This window comes from Hermetia illucens, chromosome 3 (assembly GCF_905115235.1).
Source record: "Hermetia illucens chromosome 3, iHerIll2.2.curated.20191125, whole genome shotgun sequence".
Lineage (NCBI taxonomy): Eukaryota > Metazoa > Arthropoda > Insecta > Diptera > Stratiomyidae > Hermetia > Hermetia illucens.
This window is the reverse complement of record NC_051851.1, coordinates 40,621,243-40,648,333: the sequence shown is the minus strand read 5'-3', so window position 1 is coordinate 40,648,333 and position 27,091 is coordinate 40,621,243. Positions and strand designations below refer to the sequence as shown.

The following is a 27,091-nucleotide window of genomic DNA, read 5'->3' as shown; positions in this document are numbered from 1 at the left end:
TCATAATAGGCAACACCATTCTGGTCCCAGTACAGAGCATCGCCTTTCTATCAAAGCGATTCGGCCTTGCGGTCGATGTGGATGGAAAGGAAAGGAAAGGACCCTAATTGCCACTTATCATTCTCAAAAGGAGTCCACTTTTCATCGCCAATATCGATAAGATGAAGGAACTTTCTTTTGTATCATGCGAGCTAAATTTCACACGTGTTTTTGCCGCTCTCCATCTCCATCTGCATCTCATTCAGCTTATGTGGGATCCATCTGCTGATCTTATTCATCTTTTTTATACTCGTACATGGGAAGTGCTGAGGGAGCTGAAGCGTATTTTAGCGAACGATAGCGTGTATACGATGTTGACGCGCTATATTCCACGAAGGAGTAAATGGCAACGATATTAGGCATAGGGATACAACGTATTGACTTATGCTCAATTGCGTTGAGGAATGTTTTCGTGAAGATGGGTCGTTCAAGAATCCCTGCAATTCCATATCTTCGTATCTTTTGGTCCTTTTTCCGCGCTCCTTGTCTACAACATAGAAGTTACCACTTTTGAAACGCCAAAACCATCGTCTATGCTTATCTTGTGATCGACCACGTTTACCACAGACATTTCGAAGTAATCGTTCCGATTCAGCAGCAAGTTTTTTTAAAATGAAAAAAAAAATTATTCTTGTCGAGGACGCTCCTTATTTGATCTAAATTTCGACATTTTGAACACAACAACACAGCTTTTCAGTTTATCACGAGTGCGCGTTCGACACCTGCTGATGGCACAACAAAATGGCATGAATGTCAAATGTTGATACCACACACTCCGTTGGAGAACCTAATATGTCGTGGGCATATTTTTTTAAAACTTCAAACACCTTGGGTAACTGCAGTACTAAATGATACCTAAATGCGTAAACAATGGTGCAACACAATGAAATTCCTGATAAACTAGAAGACTGGGGTGACCAAAAGAAAAAGAGAGTTTGCTCTTGTCAATCATGAGGACAAATTCACAAATTTATGCCTCCCGTAGGAGAGTGGTGAATAGCGACCGCAAAGGTCCGCAGAAATGTCTGTCAACGTGCGCTTAATTACTTTTTTGCTAGCTAAATTTAAACAGGGGATTTGCTGCTCCCAATGCTAATTAACATTCCATAAATGTCCGGGAAATGTCAGTAAACCTAAGTGTCACAAAGTGGGTATGCCGGCACAGCTAAAAGTTATCCTCAAAAGATTCTCTTTCTAAAGCCCATTAAAGGAGTTCAGTTTTGAATAAGCCGATGGTTTTATTTACTCAGGGGAAACAATCACAAAAGATAACAACAAAATGGAAAAAAAAGATTATGCTTGTAAACAAAACTTTCTATGCCCTTTTTTTGCAAAATTGAATACTTACATTGCAAGAGGAACTAAGTTAACAATATATAAAACCGTCAATCCCGTGTGACGACAGTGAGGCATATGGAATGAACCAGGTTAAAGAGCCGGCAGGTATTCAATGCTATCGAAAGTTAAGTTCTCAAACGGAGAGTCACTCATATCGTATCCTCAGTGTGGAACGATTGTTTAACAAGTAAAATCTTATAAGCCTGGTTAAAAGCGCAATGGTATTGCAGAACGCAGTTATTCGACCGATAGGAATGGAGATTTTAGGAGGACCGATTTCGGACAGTAACGGCAGTAGGGCATTATATTGAAGACAGTAGTAGGATATATTCGAGGGGGATGCACTCATCGTGGAAAAAAACTGTGAGAAAGGCATCTTCGATGTTATCGTCATCTTATCCGTGCTGATGAGTACTTGTTAACTAAGAATGGTCTGTACCAAGAAACTACGCAAAGGAGATTTTTCTCCCGACCCATTGCTTGAATTTGAACGATGGAAGAAAAGCATTGCAAATTTTAATGTTCTTCGATCATTTGCGCGTGAAAAATTTCATTCTGGCATTAGTGCCGTGTATGCAATGTAGTGCATTGGGCTGTAGCGACGTGATTGCTAGAACAGTTGTTTATGGCTTACTACATGGAACATCGTCAAACCGACATACCAATAGATGAACCGCAAAGGGCACTGACAAAATTAGCTACCTCGTACCTACCCCCTCTACCCCGTACCTCCTAGAAACTTGATTTGCTCCTCCTGTGTAGTCTTCTTGGCCATCTAGAACTTGAATCGACCCAAAGACCGACGGAAACAGCAATGACTTGAAACACTATGTGGTAATCTAAAAGCTTCCCTTTTCAACCCCAACCAAGCTCATGATCGAGAAAAGTTGCGATCTTGCGCTAGATGAACCGAATTCGCCACCGAGTGAAACAAGGGCTAAGGCAGAACAAAAACGCCACTTGAGATGGGGTATGTTATATTTTGAAAGCCAAGCACCTATTGGTGAAAATAATTTCTCTACGTGAGATTGTTGGGGTTGTCTGCTTTAAGCGCGAGTTGAAAATTAGGTGCGGTATCAAGTCGCAAGTGAATGTCATGACGCTTAAGTTAAATTGATAATACTATACCATATAGCAGCTGGATAACAGAGAATTTTTACTAAAACTCTGGCAGCACGCTCTGACAGAAATGGCATGCAGATATGGGTTTAGTTGCTTTGAAAATAATGTTTGGGATGTTTAAAATAAAGAAGTAGAAGAATTTTAAAATTTAGAATTGAGGGTGTGGAAAGCTGAAAATTGCGATTCCCCCCTTAAATTCAATATGAAAAATGGAGTTAATTTTTTGCCTCCCAATATATTAAATTAAAAATCTCGATTAGTATTTTCCAATGGTTGCTTCTGACTTTTGATGCAAAAGCGGGGAGTTTGTGATCATTTCTATCACGGATCCATCCTCAAAAGTACCCGACCGAAAAATCTAAAGCAGGAAACTGGCAGAATACGGTGTCTAGGCCCGAAACACACCCCTGCTCAACATGACAAATAACATTAAAAATAGTATATTACTAATGAAGGGACTCATTGAAATAATAAATGGCAGATTGTCTGCAAATAGCGTAATTATTCAGTGAATGATCAGCGACCATATAAAATATATAAAAGAAAAGGGCTTGTACGGGGAAAATCGGGGATACCCTCCTAGAACCATTTTGGGAAAGAAGTCATTTGTTTGCAGGGACTCTAACCCAAGGAAAGCCAAGGTTTACAGATGGTATAATGGTTTCAAGCCAGGTAGAGGTTCTTTAGAGAACGATTCCAGCGGAGGATGGCGGTGTCCTTTGAAGGCTTCCTTTGCAGAAAATATTGAAAAAGTTGAAAATTTCATATTGGAAGATGCCTTCAGAAATAGTGACAAGTTGCGTGTTGCTGTAAGTTTTTGAACCATTGCAATGAAAACAAAGAATTATATTTATCAACTGTAAAGAAAAAGATGTCTCTATAACCTCGGAACACTATATTGGACTACTTGAAAAATTAAAATTCCCCTGAAGGAAAAAAAGCCGCAAAAATGGGCCATAGGTATGCTCCCGTTCCAAAATTATAATTCGAACTACAAGATCACCCTCCATATAGTCTTGATTCAGCTTCAAGCGATTATTCTTTGTTCCCGAAAATTAAAAACAGGAATTCGTCGAAAGAAATGTTCGAACCACAATGAAGTAAGGGACCCAATTTCTGTTTACTTTAGACACAAAAAGAAATTATTTTTCAAAAGGAATAAATAAACTTATTAAAGATGGGCAAAATATATTAGGATCATGGAAGCATATATTGAAAAGCAAGAATAATCCTTAGACGCCATTCAGCGAAATTATTGACCCCACTCGTATATGTACCTACTTTGTCATTTTAAATATGGGGAAAAAAATCAATTGCATTTGCCAAGATAGTAGATTTATCTAGCATATCTCATCGGTAAAAACTGTTAATTACTCTAATCCACTTCTTCGACATATCATGTATAGGTCGTTCAAAAAAATATGGTGCTAATTTGCAAGCATGTAGATGGAATGTTGTTTTAGAGGTTGATAATTAGACATGCAAAAATCGACCACCGAAAAAACATATAAGAATTTCTGAGTTTTCACTCAGTTACTCGATCATGAGTTTTTCTATGTATTTAAAATATTAACATTGCCTTTCTCTCGGCTGTGGGACAGACCTTTAAAATATTCTTTAAAAAAATCATGCTATTAAGCAAATAGATTCGCACATGTAATAAATGTTGTTGATATAAAAATTGAAGAGCATAAGAAACTTAATTGATTTGATTACACAAGAAATTTGAATACTTGAATAATCTAAAACATTAATGGAAACATTTTAATATTTTTTTCAGAGTACAACAGACACTGAACAGGACCTTCGAATACCAAGACCAACCGAGGAAAGCATCAACAGATACCGCAGTTCAACACCCTCCCAGAATTCACATCCAGCATCTTCATCAATTTATGGCAACAACAACAGTGGAAACATGAACGCAAATAGTAATGCCGCCAATGGACAGAATGTCAACAATAATAACAACAACAGTAACGCAGTTAACTTGAATACAGCCGGAAACACTACCCCAATACCAAGCCCCAACTTCCTCACATTCCGTGATCACATCCGATCCAAATCCGCAATGAACGAAGCCTTCATGAACAACGCGAATAATAACAACAATAACATTGGTCCTGAGAAATACTCCATTCAACAGACGAATAGTAGTAACAAAATCCTGGACGGACGCAAACATCCCAAGTACTTTGCGAAACGTAAAATGTTGATGCAGTACAACCAGGATATACTACGGGAAAAACGGAATAAGGAATTGGAAGCTCTGGAACAAAGACAACAGCAATCGCCCCCCATCAACCATCCAATGAACCCGATAAACGACAACTTCCGAATTAAATTGCCAGAATTAGTGAGAGAAGAGGCTTTGAACTTAGTACAGAATATCAAACAGGAACCCGGCACAGGAGCACCTTCACAACAACCCCCGGCAGCCCACAACGAACCTGAGGACAGGAGACAGGAGGAGCGCGAGGACAGACCAATAGAACTGCGTGACAATGAGGAGGCGGAAAACGAGGCTAAAGCTGCACTCCTCAAGCTGAAACATTCGATCCTTGAACAGAACCTTATGAATAACAACAACAACAATAATACCAGTACCAATAACAACAACTACAGCAACAATAATAATAACAATACAAAGCTGCCTGTGGAGAGTAGCAACGTGAGCATGGACAGAAACCTGAATGCAGTTTGTAGTTAACTGATAATGAAATCATTGATTTAATTGTTATAATCGTAGAAAGGTTGGTTATTATTATTTAATTTTAAACTGCTTCAAACAATCACACATCGAACGAACCCGTTCCGGTTAAATATGTACACAGATCGACTAAGATTGATGATCCCATTTTGATTTGACTTTATACTCAAAATATAAATACATTAAAGCTATCTTAAGTCCCATCTGAATCAATTTTGTTTTATATTATTTAGTTTTTGTTATGACTCTATTTATTGTTATTTAAATTTACATTTCCATGAAACAAACTCAAATATTGAAAACAACAATGTGTTACACAAAAACATTTCGCAGTGAGCGTATAAGTTTCTCTTTCGCTAGTGTAGAAATCCGTTGAGATAAGTTATAACATATTTAAAATCCTTTAAAGACGAAATAAAGGAAAGTGAATAAATAATATAATATAAAATTAAAGAAAACCTCCATTAGTTCTAAGCGTAGTCAATTATTTTAACTCATATACATACATATACTTAGCATTTACGCACTGCCAATAATAATGCATCTGCTTAGTACGAGCGGGATGTGTCTAAGGGTTAATTTATATTTATGTGTACTTATTTTTTAAATGTAAATTGCAATGTTGCACAACATTGAAACATATTCATATCATTAGTGTAGCCTCTAGTTGCGCAAACAAATATTGTTTTTGTTAATCAACATGATTGTAGGTATTTGCATACCAAACGCGAAAAGTAAGACATGAAAAACAAACATAATTTGGCGCCTTCGGTTTTTTCTCATATTTATATAAATTTTCATATCACACGGGTGTTTAGGGGAAAATTGTTTTTTTTTTAATTTTCGAAAATTACGAAAAATTGTTGTCTTTAGATTCGATTTTCATTCGGAGTCAGATTGTTATTTGTACTTGAAGCTCTTCTTCTTAGTTATTTACGGCTCTTTTATTATAATCAACGATGATTTCTGCGAATTTGTTTATTTGTAGTACACTAACATTGTAAATATACTAAATTGCATAGTAACATTAAAGGATCTTTCTAATATAGTAAAAGCTTGTTTTTATTATTTTTATAAAATAAAATGGACATTTCCTTCTGCTTTCGCCTACAGTTATGATCTGTTATTCGTCGTTGGAGGTTGAAATGCTGTAATGAGAGATTTTTCTTATCATGAACATTTGCCCAAATCCTTATACAACATCGGTGACCATAATCCCTTAATTGGAGTCAAATTGACTTTTGGTTAGCTGCATTGTCCCCTACTTTTCTTTACTAAGAATCGCATCAGCTCTAGGACTCAATGAAAATTTACCTAAAATTATCCTGGTTATGTGTGACTGCATCCCTCATTTGGACTATGTCAAAGGCGGTTTGTTGCCCCTGATGATTGAGTTCTTCATATTTTTCGTGGTGCTCCTGGGGGTCATTTTCCATCGACTCGTAAAATATACGATCAGTTACGTTCTTACATTGTAATGACAAATTGAATTGCCGATGCTCAGAAAGCCATCCTGAGTGGCCGGAGGCGACCAAGACTAGAGAGCTATCCCAAAACCTCAGAAAGATGGCGAAATTGTCCGTCAAGGTCCGCCAACAAATATTGACGCTCCATCGAAGTGTTCCGTCGACACGTGCTTATAGGTCTTTATGCTAGCCCGACTCGGGAATGTGGGGGGAATCCTTCAGACACTCCGATCCCTCAAGTTGTAATTAACCTAAGGGAATAGCCTGACCAAACGACAATCCTGAGTGGCCGAAGACCTAGAGGGAAGAGCTATCCCAGTAATCTAAAAAGTTGGTGAAATTGACCGTGAAGGTCCGCCCGCAAATACTGAAGCTCCATCAAAGTGTTTGATTGGCACGTTCTTGCACGCCTGTGTGCTAGCCAGCTCGGAAATGTGGGGGGGGGGGGGAGTCCTTTGAGCGCTTTGATCCCTCAGGTGTCATTAGTACAAAATTAATGTGTCTATACCGATACGTGGGTCCGCATCGGATCTCAAAATGGGACAGGAACAAAGGAATTCGCGTCGGCCTAACGAAATAAACCAGAACGCAAGCTAAACCCGGAAAAATAATAAAAAAAAAAAACGCGCGTAGAGCTGTAAACCACCGGACCCGAATGCCGTGATCGAGAGGGAAGATTCACGACGGATCACACTCTCGATCTTTGCTTCTTCTGCCTCTGATGGTTATTGAGGCGCGGCCCCTAAAGTTCCCTGACATCCTTCACATCCTTAGGCCATTATTTGGAGGATGTCCCTAGTAAGGTTTTGCGGAGTCAAGAAGGAGAAGAAAAGGAGGAAGTCCTTAAATAAAAAAAAATTTAAGTGGAATTCATATTATCTTATATTATAAAAAAAGAAATCGGGAGAAAAGTAATTAATTAAAATTACAATAGGAATAACCAAGAAAAAAGAAAAATACAAAAAAAATGAAAGAAAAAAAAAATCTCTCACCTTGGGAACTCTGAGCTCGGCGTGGCCTGTATGTGTTATTTTATGAAGGAAATTACTTGTCTAGAAAAAGACGGAAAATATATGTATATATAAATATAATAAAGTATTGGACTGAAGGCAAAAACATACCGGAATACTTTTTTTTCGTTTCCTTGTGTTCTTTCCTGAGTCGTCCCAGCGACGCACCGAAATTCTTGGAGGCTACAAATGCGATATTCTCTACATTTTGCAAACTCGATGGGGAAGGTGTCCTCGTAGCTTCACGAAACTAGAACTTCACCACCAAATCACTGCAAGATGTTTCCAGCGAGAACTTCACCACCAAATCACTGCAAGATGTTTCCAGCGAGAAATTCACATCAGCGGCAACAAAGCAAGCTCCTCTTTGACAAACGTTTTGCCGTTCGTTTGTCACGTCCTCTTGGCAGACTATGTTTTCTTTCGCTTTTCATCCTACCCTCACGACCATGTACAAAACTTGATTGACGTCATTTTAGAACACATATTGGTAACTATAAAGTAGAAAAGATCGCCCGTCGTCACAACATCGAAAACTATCCACTAAAACTCCTCCCGGTCGCCAGCTTCCTTTCAGAATTTCCAACTCTCCTCTTGCCAAAAAAATCCACTGGGATCCACCTAGTAACAAACAAATGTACGAAGCGGAAATTCGGGAGGCAAAGAAACTACTTTAAACGTAAGCGATTGGACGAATTCCACGACAAACGGTGACGAAATTTCGACATGCCAATATTCGTCTTTTTTTTATCCAAACTTCATTCGAATTATGTATTATTATATTTTTGCAACACAACTTCAGTTTATTTGAAAAATATCCTTAAGTCAGAGACCCTAGTTCTTGGAGGACTCCTGTTGTCCACCGCCTCGCCCGCAAAGGTCCTTGCAGAGTTGTAGACCTACCGATAACCCCGTGCCTTGAGAAGCAGTTTGAACACACAAACAATACTTTGGTACTCATATTTTATTAATTTTTGTTATTGAACTAAAAATTTACCCGAAAACTATAATAAAATGAAAATTTCAGTCGAGAAAGAAAGTTTCCCGAGACGCGAAATCTCTTGACAATGTGGCGTACCACTCTCTTCTTCCCAAAATCAAATCAATTTTCCTCCCAGAATCCGCAGGACTTAGGGCTCCTCAATCCCTAAAAAGAAATTGTCTCACACAGGCCAAGTTTTGGTCCGAACTGGGCGTATTTACCCTGAATATAATTGGTACTCTTGTTGTGTTTTACGAATTATAAAAGGAAGCGTACAACACCTGCAAGCCGCTTCGGTTGTGCTACTCCCAGGGCAGAGGTCAGGCAGCGTCTGAGGATTTGCCTCTGCCCTGGTAAGAAACCGTAGCCGTCTTCGTTCCTCTTTTAACAATTCACGTGTTTACCGTGCATTGCCTTCGACTTCCATTCATCGATCCGCTCTTCGTCCGACTTCACCCCACTCAGAGGATTGAAAGATCGATCCTTCAAGTTAAGTGAAGTCAGTCCACAGTCTGCCTTACAGACAGCCGCATGCAAGGGACTCGCCTGTAAAAATAAGCGTGCAACGAGTCGACTTGGCGATGATGCTGTGCCGCCACGTCATCCACGCCGCTACCTCCGATGTCACGAGGGAGGTTCACCCGTTCCACGGTAGAGTTTGGATGATGCATTCGGAATTTGGACATAGTTGTCCGTATCTACCGCTGGACGTTTTCCAGATCGGTCTTCATCCACGGCAATATTTCGAATGCATAAGCCAGTGAAGGGAGTACATTCACCGCGCTTATTTTATTCTTCCCAAAGAGATGCGATTTCAGCACCAGCTTTAGACGTCGTAGGAATTCGGATAGCAAAGCATACTTCAGATCACCAATTCGAGCATGCGTTCCTTGCAGAATTCCTAAGTACTTGTAGAAGTCTGTCTCGGTCATAGCTTCGATGTGGAGGTCACCAAAGCTATGTCCGGCATGCGGCTCGTAATGACCTTTGCGGATGGCTTAGATTCGACATTTGTCTAATCCAAACTTCATTCGAATATCACGACTGAACATGTCTATTATTCGCAAAAGACTTCGAAGATGGTCCTCAGTACGAGCATACAGCTTGGTGTCACCTAAGTACATCAAGTGTGTCAGTTCGCACTTAGCACGTAGGCCATACTTTATTGCAAAACACTGTCCTTTAACATCATTCAGTAGCAGCATACTCGATATAGCAATTAAAGACGTTTCTTTGGCCTCCAGTTGCTTGTCCTTCAACTACCGAGTCGATCATGAGTTCCTCTTTGCAACCCCTTGACCCAACTCGGTAGCCCTTCTGCTCCTCGGACAGAATGTTGTTGGTCTCGAGGTGTGCATTGACCATTCCACTAATAATGAACGTTATGAACTTGTAGAGGGTTGGTAAGCAAGTGATCGGTCTTGTGTCTGCGGGGTCCTGCACCATGTCCTTCTTAGGGATAAGGTAGGTAATCCCCGCAGTGAGGAAAGGTGGAAATTCCTCCGGCCGACTCATGACCTCTGCATGCCAACCGACTGTGTACGTTGGTAAATTTCTTTACCAGAAATTCTGCACCTGATCCAGACCTGGGCCCCACCAGTTCTTCGAGCTGTTTATGGCTCGTCGAACTTCCTCTTCGGTAACATCCGCAAAATTCATGCCAAGCTTATTGGCATAGCGATGCCTACGACGTGGGTGCAGTGGGTGTGGACTTAGGACTCCCAGCATCCTCAACAAAAAATATTATTTATTTACATCGGCCTGGTTTAGGTCTTGATTGATGACGGATTTCACTTAAATATAATTCGCACCCATTGCGTGTTTGCAATTATATTTCTGTGGACCATTTTCCATCTATCGCTACTTTCGGTCACGCTGCTCCCAGGGCAGAGGTGAGGCAGCGTCTGATGAGTTGCCTCTGCCCTGGACGAAACCATCAGTCAACTTTTTGCCTTTTTTTTGTAAACTTGGATTTAACTCAAAAAAGAGGAGTCCGGGAACTATAAAAGAGGGAGTAAGTTGCTCCCCAAGTGGTTTGGTCCTTCACTAAGTGGGTGCGGACTTAGGACTGCCAGCATCCTCAACCAACATCAACTTAAGAATGTTCCGTGTTAATGTTCTTTCTGAACTGCTATATAGGAATCATAAAGGTCCTACATGGAAAATGACCGCCATTGTTACTCGACAGTTTCAAACCTTCATCGATACTTGTCTGCGTCGCGTAATCGGGGTACTCTAAACTAATGTAATTTGGAATGAAGGGCTTAGTCCGCGTATCAACCAGATGCTCATACTCGTATTGATGTGAAGGCAAAAATGGCTGTGAATAGGTCACCCGTTGAAAATGGCAGCAAATCTATTGCTGGCGATAACATCCAATCTATTATTCCAAAATTGTCGACGGCTGGATCGCCCTAGAAACACATGGCTTAGAACATTGGGGCGAGGGAGCGGTGGGGAAGTGCAAGTTGTTCGGGAACTCTTGGAGGCAGCTAAAACATATTTCAACAAACCGTTAGAAAACGTAATTTCTTTCCACGTTGGTACTAAACTTGATATCGTTCGACGCATTGACGGAGCTCAATTTTCCTTCAGTGTTTTAGTCAAACAACATGAACATCAAGTTGAGATAGTTCCATGTCAATGCTTTCTATGAAATGACATCACTACGTAAGCAAACTAGCCGTACTTAGCCGTACATAAAAATCCGTGTCTTCATGCTAAGTATTGGTAATAATCGTCGGCGTAACAATCCAACTGGATCAACAGTATCCTCCTATAGGAGGTAATGTGGTCATAATTGCGCTCGCCCGAGTTTATTACCCTGATTTGACTCAGGTACTCATTCACAGCTGAGTCGACTGGTATCCGACGTTAAATCACGATACAAATCCCACTACCACCAGATTTGTACCGCCACCTTCCGTACGACAACCTTGTGCTCTAACGCTGGAAACAATATCGATCTAACGGTGGAGACAATATTGATATCTGAGCTGTGCGGTGGTGCATTACTAAGTATTACCTTAGGCTATAAACTCCTACAATTTGGTAGCCCGAAAACGTAATATGGTATCGACAGTCCCATCGTTATTTCATTCTTTTAATTTTATTAATGGAAATACTAAGGCGCAAATCGACTATTTTCCGATAAGACGTCGCCATTTTTTCCACCCAACCATGCCCAGTTCGTATGAAAGAGGACATTTTCGAACTGGCTATCTATAAAGATTATCCTGAACGCCTCCCCCCATCTTGAAAAATAATCGGTTTTCATCTCTGATAGTATTTTATTTAAAAGACATCAAAACCGTTTATACCTGAAGCGCCAATCATTCGGAAGGATTATCGTCGCTAGCATTTTTGCTTCATAGGTACCAGATTATCAAAAAAAGTGAAAAGTCTACACTTTTAGATTTATTTTCCAGGTCCACTTCCAAAGCAAAAATGTATGAACAGATATAATTAAAGAACTCAATAAAAAACTATGTATCGCAATTTAGTAGTATATTTTAATAAATTTTCTCAAATATCAAAAGAGTTCATAATAAATTTCAAAACATGATATTCAAAAATCTCAATTTGTTTGGTAAAATGATTTCCATAAAATCTTACAATTAGGCATACTTAACATTAAGTTCGTAAAAAATGCTTGCGCTTTTCTAATGGTCACAATTTCATAACATGCCGATTTTTCGTTTGCGTTTATATCATATTTTTCCTCCATTACAACATTCATTCTTAAACTTTGTGAGAATCTTACCATCAACAACGTGTAGATATGATTTTGGCTTAACCTAACCATTTTATTCTTATCTTCTTACATTTTAGTATTCGTATAATTCACTCCGGTAAAGTATAAAATGACAAAGAAAGTTTTATATTGTTATCAATAAAATTAATCTGAAAATTATTGCAATTAATGCGAGTAATCGTTTATCGAACGTAGAACGTGGTGAACCGTTTTTAATCCATATTAATCCCGAGAAGTTGATGTCGGGCGATTTCGTTTCTACAGAAAGAGAGTGAAGAAAAATTATTCAGTTTATTTAAAATAGAGAAAACGTGTTATGGATAAATAGAAAAGCTCAAATACTTTATCAAGTTAACCTTACCTTGTTCAGTATTTATTTACTGCTGGCATTCGGCGACAAAATTGGCAAAACTGATTCTAATAAAATAAAATAGAAATGAATCCAAAGAGGCAAAAATAAAACATAAATAAAAATTTTGAAGTAAATTTTGAAAATATGTTTCAAATTAAAACCTAAATGATATATAGGTACGTAAACACAAACAAACATCTTAAGGTTACGGTGAAATCAGGATACTGTACTGATGCTAGATATATTCTTTTTGTCAGTTTTCTGAAGGGATGCCACCTCAGTAGACTCCGCTGTTTTGGCAGAAAGGGGTGTTTAAATTGATGCAAATTAGGCTTATGCACCAATTACTTTACTGATATATACTGAATACTTGGCCGCAGCCCCAAAATGAGTCGGAACGGCTAGTTTGACGATGAATGTGAGCTAGCAATGGAACGGAAGAATGCTGCATACCGAGTAATGTTGCATTCTCAAAGGGCGGGCCACCCGGGGAAAGGGGTGCGGCGAGCAGAGAAGCGACTTCACAGACGGAAAAAGGAAGCCTGGGAGAACCAACAGGTCTGTGAACTCGAAAAGTATAGGGAGCAACCGCACCAGGCGCGGAAGTTTTACCAAGTTCACCCTGCCGAGACAAAGAGAGAAATCTGTGAGAAATCTTCCGACAGAATGGGCATATTGGAGTGTTGGGTTGAGTACTTTGAACAACCAGAACATCGGCGAATTGGAGGTCCCGCCAACTGAAGACGACGGACAAATACTGCCACCACCAAGTCTAGAAGAAACAGTCCGTGCGATTCATCGGTTTAAAAATCATAAGTCGACAGAAGCCGGTGGAATTACAGCCGAATTGGTTAAATATGAAGGCGACCAATTACACCAAGTGGTTCACCAACTTGTGCTCAAGGTGTGGGACAGCGAAAGAAAGAAGTATTGTCCCATATATAAAAAGGGCAATATCACGCAGTGCAGCAATTATAGAGGTATTACATTGCTAAGTACCATCGATAAGATATTCTCCGCTATCTTGCTAGGCCGGATAGCCCCATACGCCCAGAACATCATTGGCCCATATCAAAGAGGCTTCACTCCAGGCAAAGCAACAACAGATTTTCTCTGTGCGACAAGCGATGGAAAAACTGTTGGAATATAGACACCAGTTGCACCATCGATTCATCGACTTTAAAGCAGCCTATGATAGATAGATATGGTGTCCGGATAGCTGAGTGGTTAGAGCGCAAGGCTGTCGTACGGAAGGTCGCGGTTCAAATCTCACTGGTGGCAGTGGAATTTGTATCGTAATTTGACGTCGGATACCAGTCGACTCAGCTGTGAATGAGTACCTGAGTCAAATCAGGGTAATAATCTCGGGCGAGCGCAATGCTGACCACATTGCCTCCTAGTGAATGATGTACTCTAACACACTTCAAGGCCCTGATCCAACATGGATTGTTGCGCCAACGATTATTATTATTATTATGATAGAATAGCGAGGATAAAAGTCTACACGGCCATGAGAGAATTCGGTATCCCGCCGAAATTGATAAGACCGACTAGGCTGACGCTGACCAATGTGCGAGGCCAGATAAACGCAGTAGGATCACTCTCAAGACCATTCAACATCAACAGGAGGCTACGACAAGGGGATGCCCTATTATGCGCCCTCCTTAACTTGGCCCTGAAGAAAGTGATCCGAGATGCTGAGGTAAATGCGAGGGGTACGATCTCCTTTAAGTCCACCCAACTACTGGCCTATGCTGACCATATCGACATCATGGGAAAAGCCACCCAAGACGTACAAACTACCTTCATCCAAATCGAGCAGGCGGCGCGAGATCTTGGGCTGCACATTAATGAAGGGAAGACAAAGTATATGGTGGCAACTTCAGCACCAAAAACCAACCAACGAACAACATCTAACCGCATTGGTCAAATGGGACGAATAAAGATAGGAGACCACAACTTTAAGACTGTTGACAATTTCTCCTATCTAGGGTCGAAAATCACAACCGACTACAGCTACGATGATAAAATCCGCGCACGGTTGTTGGCAGCCATTTATGTGTATGTATTTCTTGGAGACTTGGGTTCTTAGCAAAAAAAAGTGCGAACTCTTTGCCGCGTTCGAGAGAAGAATCCTTTGAAGAATTTTTGGCCCCCTACATTAGGATAGACGATACCGTAGCCTACATAACGATGAAATCTATGAGCGATACCACGACCATCAGGTTGTGGATAAAATCCGGCTCAATAGGTTACGGTGGGCAATATCTATGGTAGAAATAGAAGACGAGGCAGACCCTACCTGAGATGGAGCGATGGCGTAGGCCAGAACGCCAGACAGCTTTTAGGGATATCGAATTGGTGGACCTCGGCGCAAAACTGGGATGTCTGGAGCTCCTTATTAAGGCAGGCCTAAACCGGATACCGGTTGTTGCGCCTTTGATGATGATGATTAACGTCCAGTGCTTTAAACACTGCTTTATGCAGATTATGTTTTTCTAGCGTCTCATAACAAAGTGATGGCGAAGAACTTGTTCAAAAATTGAGTCTGCGAACAAAACATCATTTTTAACGACCGACTCCAACAAAACAGACATTATCACTGCCAGCAACAATGGCCTACTGAGATCTAAGAGCTATCAGTGAATAGTTAATTGCGTTATAAAATTTCTTCACGCATTACACAACCTGGATGAAGTTGTGTTCTACAACTGGTGTTCTTTGTGCTCGACCTATCAACAAACGTCTCAAATCGAGAATTCCCCGCAGTGCCGTCCGCTCTGTCGCTCTCTATGGTTTTGAATGCTGGCCGACTATAAAAGACAATGAGCGGCGTTTCACGATAATGGAGACAAAGCTGTTGTGTTGAACCAGTGGGGTATCACATCGGAAATGGGGATATCCGTGATCGATGTGAGGTGAACCGATCGATGTGGAAAAATTTGCGTCGAAGTGAATGGTAAACGATCAAAAGGCCGGTCATCGCGGTTGCATTTTTCTTTTCGTTTCTTTATCGCCTTAAAATACAGCATGTCCTCAATAGAAACTAGCATATAACAGTTCAGCCGACACCAACGTCCGACTTAGGATTCAGACCTAGATTCGATGTTTAATGGTAACGTTTTTCATCGAGTGAGATGATGCCGATCTTTCGACCCAAGCAGGACGTAGTGTGTTGTGGTTGCTTTTAATGCTAAGACACTTGAATAAATCCGGAGTGAACAGATCCTTGAAAAGATGACGAGAATGAGGCTTATAGCTTTGAACACCGGTTCCACGTTAACGTTCCTGCACCCGGGCTACAAAGAAACCATTCCCCACGTAACCTTCGCATCGGAATTACTGGTGCTGTCGATAAATGGGCGATGAGTTCTTGAAAACTCCTCGGCATCCGGTCATCAATATGTCACTTTCGTAGTTGTCCCTTGGCGTAAACCAGACTCGCGCTCTTTTTACAAAGGTGATCGAAGGATTCACCGAAGCTCTTGAAACAGGCAGAACCAAGACTTCAGGTAATGGATGGACTGCGGTTGACACTGTCATGAATTCAGTTATTAATTTGATATGTAAATAGCCCGCCAAGCTTCCATGTCCTGCGTTATAAGTAAAAGCTAATCTCACTGCTAGCAGGAGCTAGTTGAAGAGGTTGTTGAAGATCTAGGGAGACTCATGGGGTTTTGCGGGGACCGGGAACAGGGCCGAACAGATGGACCGCATTGTACGGGCGTAAATCTCTATGTATTCTGTTTCTATTGATATCCGGGGCGCGAAGGGCGACGATTTCACCATGAAGGAACTAGAAGAGGCACTCCTCTCAAAGAAAAATAAGCGAGTGCCAGATCTGGTCGATGTACATAAATTGGTTGTCCAGACCTACAGCTTGAGACATTCAACGCTTGCCTGTAGGGAGCATTTTTCCTTGTCCTTGGAAGGAATGCATTCACCGAACCGATACGTGCCGGAAATTTATTTCAAAGGTAGTTCGGCTTTAAAGCAGGGGAATCCACGATAGATATTGTTATGAAAGCTATGGATGCGGTTCATCGAGCAGAGTCACACAGCCGTCTATTTCGATGGATGCGCCTGTCGTAACACTTGATGCCAAACTTGCCTTCACTTGTGCAAGATAAAAAGATTTTCCAGACTCACTAGTAAATTCATTCCAAGTATCAGGCTACCTCCTGTTCCTATTGGGGAATTATCTGAGAAAGTGCTGTCTGCTCTTTGAGTGTCAGAAGGCCAGAGAAGAGAGGTCACGTCGACGGTAGGCACAGAGATCCATTCGAAGGGCGGATCTTTGAAAAGCGTTTATTTCATTATTTTGCATAATATCAATACTTCCTAGTTCCATTTAGTTATTTTTCAACTTCGTGCCATCGGGTCTACCACAGGGTATTATAGATTAGTAGTTCCGTTTCGCATTACCATTAATAAAGGCATGCACACAACCGTACATGCGACCGGTATGTGTCCACTATTTAGAGTCCTGTGAACTTTTGAGGAGTTATTGAAAAATTATACCAGGATAATGCTTTGCCTCCATTTCGACAGCACACGGTTACAAAGAAAAAGGGCCCTCACTGCATGACTGTGCAACCACAAAATCAAGAAGTAATGGACGCACCGGAATTATATTTATTAGGTCGATTGAGATTACTCTAGAAACACGAACACTAGCGGAGAAGTGTGGGCTTCTCGGAAAGTCCTAGAGAAAACTGCAGCACAACTTTGGAAACCAAGAACAATGGCGCGTAGGTATGGTTGAGAAGCTATACTTCATTGAAGGATAATACCAGCCAGCGTTTTTAGGATCACTTCAAAAAAGTTGAATTTTTCTATAAAAGACATACTTTTATGAGCTCACTATCTAAAAGGTTATCAAGAAGAATGAGTAATCTGAGAGAATATCAATTTCACAGCAAGAAGTAAGCGATGGCCACACAAGCGTCTTAACTATCATAGAACAAAAGAAGAATTGTTGAAATTTGCGGGCTCTATTAGAAGATGCTGCCCAGCAAACAGGGATCAATAGTAGAAACTAAGAAATTGCATTTAAACTAGAACAAATATTTCAGCCTCTCATTTGGTGGTCTCCCTCCGTGCAAACATTTTCAGATATTCTTCCCTAATAGACAGAAATAGTGTCGAAAGTAATACTCTACACTTCATAGCCAAAGGGATTCGAATATTTTTCATCCTTATCGTCGGCTGAAATCAATAAAATCGCCTTTCTACTTCAAACTACAAAAAAATCATATTAGATAGAATCAAAGCGCAATTGAGCTACGAAGCACCACCCTACTTAGTTCCACATATCGCTTACCGAACAAATTAATTCTAGCTACGTCGTGACCCATTTTGTTCGTCGCATTACAGTAGTAGTCTCCGTAGCTATCCTTATCGATGGTAATTACTCGAACCACGGAATTAGTAATCTCGAATGCAGTCGCTATATTAGTTATTCTGCAACAATAAAAAAGGACTATGGTATCAGAAGGAACTGTAGCTCCACACCAATTGTATATGTGCACCTACCTGTAATGACTATTGCTCGTTAACGTCGCGCCATTTCGGTACCAAACTATGGCTGGTGCAGGATACGCTTCCACTTTGCACTCCAACTCGACGTCATAATCAATTGCCTGTGCAACTTTCGGTCTGGGAGCTGTAATCCTGGGAGGGAATTCCACCTCTAATGAAACCATCTTCTTATCCGGCTTGCCGACACCATTGTCTGCAATACAATAATATGTGCCTCGGTCCTCGCGATGAGCTTTGTCGAGTTTAAGAACTTTTCCTCTGGAATATCAAAATTTAGTGGATTTGGTGGAATATTTTTGTCGCATGCATCTCATTGCGTAAGTTTAATATAATTCTAAAAGTGGGCATGGGATTGCTGACTAGATGTGCACATAGAGAAGCCAGGACAAAGGCAACATCAAGATCTTCTCTCTCATCCATTGATTTTACCAGAATTTTTGACATGTACCAAACAAATTAGCGTTCTGGAGTAATTTACGTCCTCCAGCAAAGCGCATTTTGCCCCTTGTCTCAAATCCTGCAACATAGCATAATTAAACTCAATAAAATGGAAAAAATCTCCTTCCTTGAACATTTGTTTAACAAGTCCCTTGTGTGCTCCATGGTTTATGACAACCCTAGGGCGAACTAGTGAAAGATGGCCTTGTTGGTTTCATTAAATCAAGCACGGATTTGAGGCTCCCGCTTCCCACTCACCTATAGCTGTGTCCTCCGTGAGGCATGATGGCATTGTATTCCCGAGTCCAACTGATGGTTGGCAGCGGATATCCACTTGCCGCACAGGAAAGCTGGGTCGGAAGCCCCTCGGCAACGTTCACACTTGTTGTAGTCTCTGATAGCGAGATAACTGGAGGATGTTTAACGAGCAGATTCACAGTGGAGGTGTTTTTCTGCTGGAAGGATATGATGACTTGACATTCGTACGTTCCCATATCGGTGGCTTCAATTTTATTTATAGTTAGCGAGTATATCATCGTAGTTCCATTCATTGTTTCATTGACTTCGAAGCGTGGATCGTTGATGGTCAACTGGGTGCGGAATGTTAAAGCCACACTATCCGATGGTTGGTCGCGATGTCGCTTTGCCCAAGAGACTGCATACCTGCTGGCATTTTCAATAGTGCAGTTCAGTGTTACTGATGACCCGATATCTCTTATTTGTTCTGGAGAAATTGCCGTAATGGCCGGTGTTTGATGTGATAACTCTGTAAAAATAAATAACTGTTAAAGTACTGAAAGGGCAATGGTAATTAGAATTGATGACATAACATAACACCACGACAAACAATGTTTGCGCTGAGAAAGCAATGTCGCCCCAAATCAACGTTTGTCTATTTCCATCATTGACTACACTATTGTAAGATCTGCATCACAATAAATTGAATCTTTCCTTCTTTTAGTAACCTATTCACTACAAACCAGAGGAATGAAAGGTTTTATTGATTTTTTTGCAAGAATATTTCGGGTACACGACTGTTCCATTTATATATAGCTCGTAGTCTATACACGTGGAAAATACGGGATACTGAATCGATGTAATACTGACATCTCCTAAGGAGTTGTAATTCGATGTGATTAAGGGAACTTTGACCTACTATAACTTTGTTATAAGAGTAGCATTTCCACCAAACTTTCCATTATTTTGCTTCATATTATATAAATCTATTATACGGACGACGATACGATGAACTTAAGGAGGGTTTGTAATCAATTGTCAAAATATACTAACGTACAATTATTAACATAACTTGAGCAGATATCGAAGAGTATTTTGGAGGCTAGATACACCACCACCATTTTTTCAGATTTTTCGAGTAGGTAGTCTCAGAGAACGGGTTCTTAAAGTAGTTGACTCTTTTCGGAACCCCGCACTCCTATATTTGCAACCAATGCGAAAACTAATACTTAGTTCGGAAAGCACTAATAAAGACCTATCATTTGATACCCCACATCGCTATATTCTATGAAAAACAAATATTGCATCCCTCTTATGGTGTATGGGGACCCCCATTAAGTTCAACGTAACGGAAGGTAATTCACCACATGTGTGGGGACTTACAATTCCAACCTTTTTACCGAGTTTCATGTCAATGCGTATAATCGCTTCTGAGAAAAGTGCGCGTGGTATACATTCAGTGAGTCCTTGAGGGTTTTACGTAGATACCTGTCGTGGAAACTTAATCTCACGGTCTTCTTAAGACACAGATTGATTTTGTGACCACAATCAGAGTCCCGCTGTGACAAGCAACAACGGTACCAGTCTATACCAAGTGCATGGCTTAGCATTCATACTGGTGGATGCAAGACCTACCTAAATGTCTACCGAACTAAGGAGTACGGCACCCGTGTTGAAACGCAACACCACGCCGAAGCCCGAAGGACTCTTCTCGCTTGAGTATAACCACAACCCCCATGAAGCTCTCACTAGAGGGCCATCCCCAAACAACCGAGCTGTACTCACATACAACAGGAATTCTCCCGAAGTATGTGAGTCCAGGGGCTATCCTGGTTCCCATGGTACCAGTATATCCCTGGTAAGGTTTCGTGACCAATTGCCACTTCAGATGAGTCCCCGTGCAGACTCGGGTCTGATCGCCCTAATTAGGCCTTTGGAACATTCGCCTACTGCATCACGGCCGGCAAGCCAAAGTGAATACAGCGTCTCCCGGTGCCACCACTAAGGAGGTTCTCCTCGGCCACTTGGTTTTGGTTCAGCCGATAAGATTGCCGCCCCGTCTTCCTCGCCGCCACCTCTGAGCACCTGACAGACAGGCAGACAGAAAGGCCAGGAAGGACAAGGGAATCCTCGGCAGATGCGTATGAACATACACTTATAGACTTTTGGAGATGTGCTTGCGTGGAAAAACTCCCATCCGTGGACAAAAAACGCTATGGGAAGGGCACACAGAACAAACAACCAATATGGCAGAAGAAAGAACAGTAAAACTTACAATGCAGGAGCTCGGAACCCCAGTACCGGCGGCTTTTGGGAGTGGGCAAGCAGGCTCCCTCGAAGGCAGTGCCGCGGTCCGGGGAAACATGGACCAAGATTAGCATAGGAAAAGCGCAACACGTAAAAGAAAATTACAGCCCTGATTAATTATCATCTCTAAAAGAGGTAATATCACATACGCCGATATCCTCAGGAAGATCAAACCCGATTCGGACCCTCGCAAAAGGGTCAGCCGAGTCAGCCGTCCTCAAAAAGAGATTTGATGCTGTAACTGCAGAAATCTCCTGGTAACACAGTTTGAAAATTTCCTCAGTAAAATGTAAAAAATCTTCAAGGAAAAAAGCAAAAGTACGGGCCAAAAAGCAGCAGATTTTAATACAATATAGAGACATTGATGAAGTTACAACCAATGAGGATATCCGTAATGCCCTAACAGTTCAGATTCCTTCGTTTGCAAGAGTCCGCGATCAGAGTCCTTAGGACATATGGAGGCATGTAAGCAGCATCTATAAGCTTACCGGTTTAAGCAGCGTTCAAACTGCTGGTGCATCATAAAGTAAAAATAGGTTAGGTCGCTTGCCAGAGAGCAGATGTCCCTCAAGAATGCCATAATGACTGTGACAGGCCCAGAAGGTACACAAAGTGTGGAGGAGAAGGTCACATATTCAGGTAGTGGAAGGTTAACCTTGAATGTATGCTTTGGAAGGGAAAGAGGGCGTCAGCTGTCGACACGCCGCAGGCAGCAGTAGGTGCCCAGTGTTTAGGAGATGGATGCGGCAAGTTATGTGTTCATGCGGAAATGCGGTTGATGCAAATCAACCTCAACCACTGCGAAGTACCTACTCTCACAGACCATTTATGAGAAGGAAACCGAAACGGCTATAACCAGTAAGCTTTATCACAACAATAGGTGTAATGCCTGGGCTACAGATGTAACTGAAAAAGCGGCAATATGGTCGTGCGGAAATTAACCATCCAAGAACTGATGAAGTTTCCGGAAGTTGGATTTATCTGAACAAAAATAGCTGGTATATACATACTCGTATAGTTGCTATGCTCCACCAAGCCCGATGATAACAAAATTTGAGGAAATATTAGGTATGCTGGTCTCGAATTCAAGAAGAGGAAACTACAAAATCATAGCAGGTGATTTCAGTGCGTAGGTTGTGGAAGACGTATTTTGCTCGAAGCTTTCGCGGGACAGGGTCGGGCTCAGTAATTGATTTGACATATGCGCGTACCAGATTAGCGAGGAGAATGGTTTGGTTTATTTGTGAGGATTATACTCATAGCGACTACCAGGGAATTTTCCGCCAGATCGAAAAAAGGCCAGGCGGCGATGTGCGTTTCTATAAAGTTGATAACCAGGGTTGGCCCGTGAAAAAGTTTGAAGGGAATGCATTGGAGATGCTATTGGGAAGTCACAATACCAGTGGTGCGGCTTCAGCAAAAATAGTGCAAACAATGAGACGCGTAATGAGAACATGCCACGTTGCCATGTTGAGGCGACGAGTCTATTGGTGGAATGAAGAAATCGCGGGCTTGCGGGCTGCATGTTTCCGAGCAAGAAGAATCTGCCAACGATCTAGAGGTAGATCAGACTTCGACGAGAAACAGGAAGTATAGCGAACCTTCGAGGTAAAGTTAAGCAGGCTATACCAGTAGCAAGCGAGAATGCTTCATGAAACTTTGCGTGAGCCACAAAAAGAAAACCCCTGGGAAACAGCGTGTAGAGTTGCTATGAAGAAGATGAGAGGGTAAACATTAGAATTAACCAGCCCGCATCTTCTGCTCGATATAGTGATGGCGTTCTTCCCCCCGGATAAAATATAAACAAGCGTTCAACATCTACACCAAATTTGCGGTAAGGAACTTGAGGAAATTTTCCAGAGAATCGGTGATAATAAAGCTGGATCCTGTTCTCAATAGAACTGTTAAACTGACTGTTAAAACCAGACCCGACTGGTTTATCAGCGTAATTGAAGCGGGCATAGGGGTGGGAGTTTTTCCCTCTCGGTCGAGGAAGCAAAAATCAGTTTTGCTACAGAAGTTCATGACATCCATCAACATACCGCCCGATATGCCTCATCGACACGGTAAGAAAGACGATCGAAAGAATTATCTACAATAGACTTCTCCCTATCATAGAATAGGGGCTTATCGAAGCGACGATTTGGATTTCGTCAAGCTCATTCAACAATCGCCGCCGTGGACCTGGTTTTGGAGTTGACTGGAGACGTGATGTCGCCTAATAAATGCTGTACTGTAGTTGCAAGGACGTTAAAAGTGCGCTCAATTCAGTAAGCTGGGAGTGGATAAAAAGATCATTGACTAAAATGGGTATTTGACACTTTGGTACGATACGGATGGGGGTCCTAAACAGTCCAAAGTGACAGCAGCAGTACCACAGGTAATGTACAATGGGATCCTCGTGCTTCATGTGCCAACGGAGACCACGATAATTGGTTACGCAGATGTTCTAGCCGTGGTTGTAGTCGCAAAACAACCTGAAAATGTTGAAGTGTACGCTCATGAAACCATTAGCTTGATAAAAACGTGACTGGTTCAGATTGACCTTGTGGAACAAAAGTCAGAGGCGGTCTTCTTTACCCAACGGAGGAAAAGGAATGCAATTAGTATCCATGTTGAAGGGAACAATCGGTTCCCGAAATATCGTTATATATGCGAATAGAATTAATAACACTAGCGAAAAAGTAAAAAAGCGTCTAATTATTTCAAACACATCATCACTTCAAAACCGGTTATAAAGTATCTGGGGGCGATTATTGATGCGAAGATCAATTTCAAAGGACATTTGAACCATCCTTGAGAAAAAACGACAAATACGAGCATATCGTTTGCACAGATGATGCCTAGCATTGGAAGCCAAAGATGCAGCAATGATTAATTGTGGCCGGAGTGGTTCACTATACATTATTATACCCGACATCGGTCTGGGAGGAAGCACTGGCGTGTGAGACCAATTGAAAGAAGATAAACATGACTTACCGTTTAGTAAGAATTGCACTGTGCGCGTTTTTGGATATCGAAAGAGCATTCAACAACACATCGCACACAGAGATACAGGATGCCCTGAGCCGCAAAGGAGTGGGAAACACCCTGGCACTCTGGATGGGCAAAATGCTAGAAAGCAGACAAATAGAGGTACAAACAGGTACAAATTCTATTATCATGAATACCACTCAAGGCTGTCCACAGGGTGGAGTACTATCGCCGCTGATGTGGAGTATGGTAGTGGATGAACTCCTGGACGTGTTAACTAATACTGGAATACAAGTCCAGGGCTATGCGGACGACATTGTTTTAATCTGTAGGGGCAAATATGAAGACACCCTATGTGATAGAATCCAAACTGGATTAAGGTTGGGGGGGGGGGGGGGGGGGGGGGAAGGTGGGACTGCGAATCAACCCAATCAAAACCACCATAGTACCATTCACTAGGAGGCGTAAGCTGGATCACCTGAAAGCCATAACATTACATGATATGGAGGTGAAACGAGAAACAGAGGTCAAATATTTGGGAATTACGCTGGACCAAAAATTACTCTGGAAGACACATGTCTGAAACACTTGTCGGAAAGCTACGAGGGCTCTGATGACTGGCAGATCCATAGCAGGAAAAAAATGGGGTTGCAGCCCGAAGATACTACTTTGGATATATACTGCAATAGTAAGGCCAATGATTACCTATGGAGCGGTAATCTGGGCAGAAAGAACCCAACTCAGCACACAAGCCAGGGAATTACATAAGCTGGCTGGCTTGCGTGTGTATCAGTGGGGCAATGAGGACATGCCTAACGGCATCCCTGGAGGTCCTTCTGGAACTAACCCCACTCCATCTGCACATACAGATGCAGGCAAGGAGATCAATATTCAGGATGGCCGGTAGTATGAGTGAGGCGGGGAGCTGCCTAAATCGAAGGAAGATTGATATCCTTTCTAGGCGGTATCCCGAATTACTGATACCGAGGGACAACATGACAACGAGGTTTCACTTCGATAAGAAGTTTGAAACACGTTGGAGTAACAAGGCAAACTGGGAGAGCGTGGCTGCGACATACGGCTTAAACCAGCAACTGATTACTTACAAAGGAACTACAGGGGGCAGAACATAGCTATTCTCACCGATAGCCAAGCAGCGATCAAGGCACTTAGGTCCAACCACGTGAACTCTAAACTGGTATGGGAATGCCTTGAGAGACTGAATACACTCGGCTCGTCCAACAAGGTCTGGATACTTTGGGTTCCAGGCCATGCTGGGTTGGAAGGCAACGAGGCAGCGGATGAACTAGCCAAGAAGGGAGCAGGGATGCCTTTACACGGGCCAGAACCCTTCTGTGGAATCGGAAACGGTTTCATGGCTATGAATCTAAGAAACGAAGAGAAACGGTTGAGGGAACTATATTGGGCGGGCCTACCAGGGATGGACCAGTCCAGGGTGCTTATTGGAGGATACGAACCCATGCGTACAAAGAATTGCTAAAACCTCACCAAAAAGAACCTCCAAATCATGGTGGGAATTGTCACTGGTCATTGTGGGCTGAACTATCACCTAAGGAAGCTAGGGATATCTACGGACACTGCCTGCAGGTTTTGTGAGGAGGAGGACGAAACCTCTATGCACGTCCTGGGACAGTGTCCGGCACTTGTGCAAAGTAGGTCGATACATCTGGGAGAACACTTAATACCAGATGCAAAGCTGAAACGTCTGGAAGTGGGGAACATACTAAAGTTCCTAACGGTTACAGGCCTGCTTGAGATACTATGATCAATAGGTACACTATAACCAGTAAAAGAGGCACAATAGTTCTTCAAGGACGCGGTGCGACTTTCCCTTAACAGAATAATAATAATAATACCGTTTAGTGGCGCTAGGGTGTGCAGCGCCTGCGTGACCGACGCGGCTCACAGATATGATACGCTCCATTTTATAATTCGGAAAATTCGACAAGGGTGCGAATTATATTGAACGTAAATCCGCCCACAGTTCGGACCAAAGCTTGACAGAAGCTGCTCCCAGGGCAGAGGTGAGGCAGCATCTGATGAGTTGCCTCTGCCCTGGTACGAAACCGTAGCCATCTTCGTTCCTCTTTTACTTCTTTGACGTTGGGTTTTGAACTCAAAAAGAGGGGTCCGTGAACCAAAAAGTGTGGAAGCAAGTAGCTCTCCATTTGGTCCGGTCCGGCATCAAGTGGATGCGGACTTAGGGCTTTCCCCACGAGGTTTCTTACTATATACGCGGATGTATAATAAATCTCATTTTGATGTTGTTTGGTGTTGATTGATCCAGGATAAACTTCATTAGCAGCAAGAAGTTATCACTGTAAATCTGCTTCGGTGATCGAGATTATTCTGAATTTGGCATTCACATGAAAATATCACAAGAAACTGTTGACATTTGGAAAGATGACGAATCGTATTTTTGAAAAACATGCATCATGTTATTCTAAAGCTCACCAAATATATTTTATGATTTCCAAATTTTACTTCGAAAAGGCAAGCTTGGTCGGAATAAATGAAAAGTATAATCACCAGACACCGACAAGTTCTTAAGCATCACGTCTATTACGATACTACCTATGTAATCAGTCTTAGGAGGAGATTCTATAATCTATCTATAACAAAGCTCTCCGACTTCAACACGAATTAAGACAAAGATTCCGCGGGCAGGTCTTCTTTCTTTAACGAGAAGTCTAAACACTTTATGACCTTAAAAGATGTCCTTAAGTCACAAAACCCAAAAGCAAAAAGCGCACGAACGATAAAAAGTGCTAATATCTGGGGGTTAATTGCTCAAAATTAGG

At 41.8% G+C, this 27,091-nt stretch overlaps 2 protein-coding genes across 3 annotated transcripts in view; one reads left to right on the top strand and one right to left on the bottom strand.

Annotated features, from left to right (window-relative positions):
- The window catches only part of LOC119651817 (protein jim lovell), a 118,498-nt gene extending 113,080 nt beyond the window's left edge, over nt 1-5,418 (top strand). Inside the window, exon 8 of the mRNA XM_038055607.1 lies at nt 4,280-5,418. Coding sequence (XP_037911535.1) covers nt 4,280-5,209 — 930 coding nt within the window. The 3' untranslated portion in view covers nt 5,210-5,418. The remainder of the gene's footprint in view (nt 1-4,279) is intronic.
- A 6,741-nt stretch (nt 5,419-12,159) lies between these two features.
- The window catches only part of LOC119652900 (protein amalgam-like), a 50,148-nt gene continuing 35,216 nt past the window's right edge, over nt 12,160-27,091 (bottom strand). The window contains exons 2-6 of one of the 2 annotated variants that reach the window (XM_038057274.1): nt 19,011-19,518; nt 18,309-18,572; nt 18,097-18,236; nt 12,783-12,838; nt 12,537-12,679 (exon numbers count right to left, since the gene is read on the bottom strand). In XM_038057274.1, the coding sequence (XP_037913202.1) occupies nt 12,795-12,838; nt 18,097-18,236; nt 18,309-18,572; nt 19,011-19,518 (956 nt within the window). In that variant the 3' untranslated portion in view covers nt 12,537-12,679; nt 12,783-12,794. Of the gene's footprint in view, nt 12,680-12,782; nt 12,839-18,096; nt 18,237-18,308; nt 18,573-19,010; nt 19,519-27,091 lie in introns of both variants that reach the window. The other variant, XM_038057273.1, reaches the window with a different exon arrangement.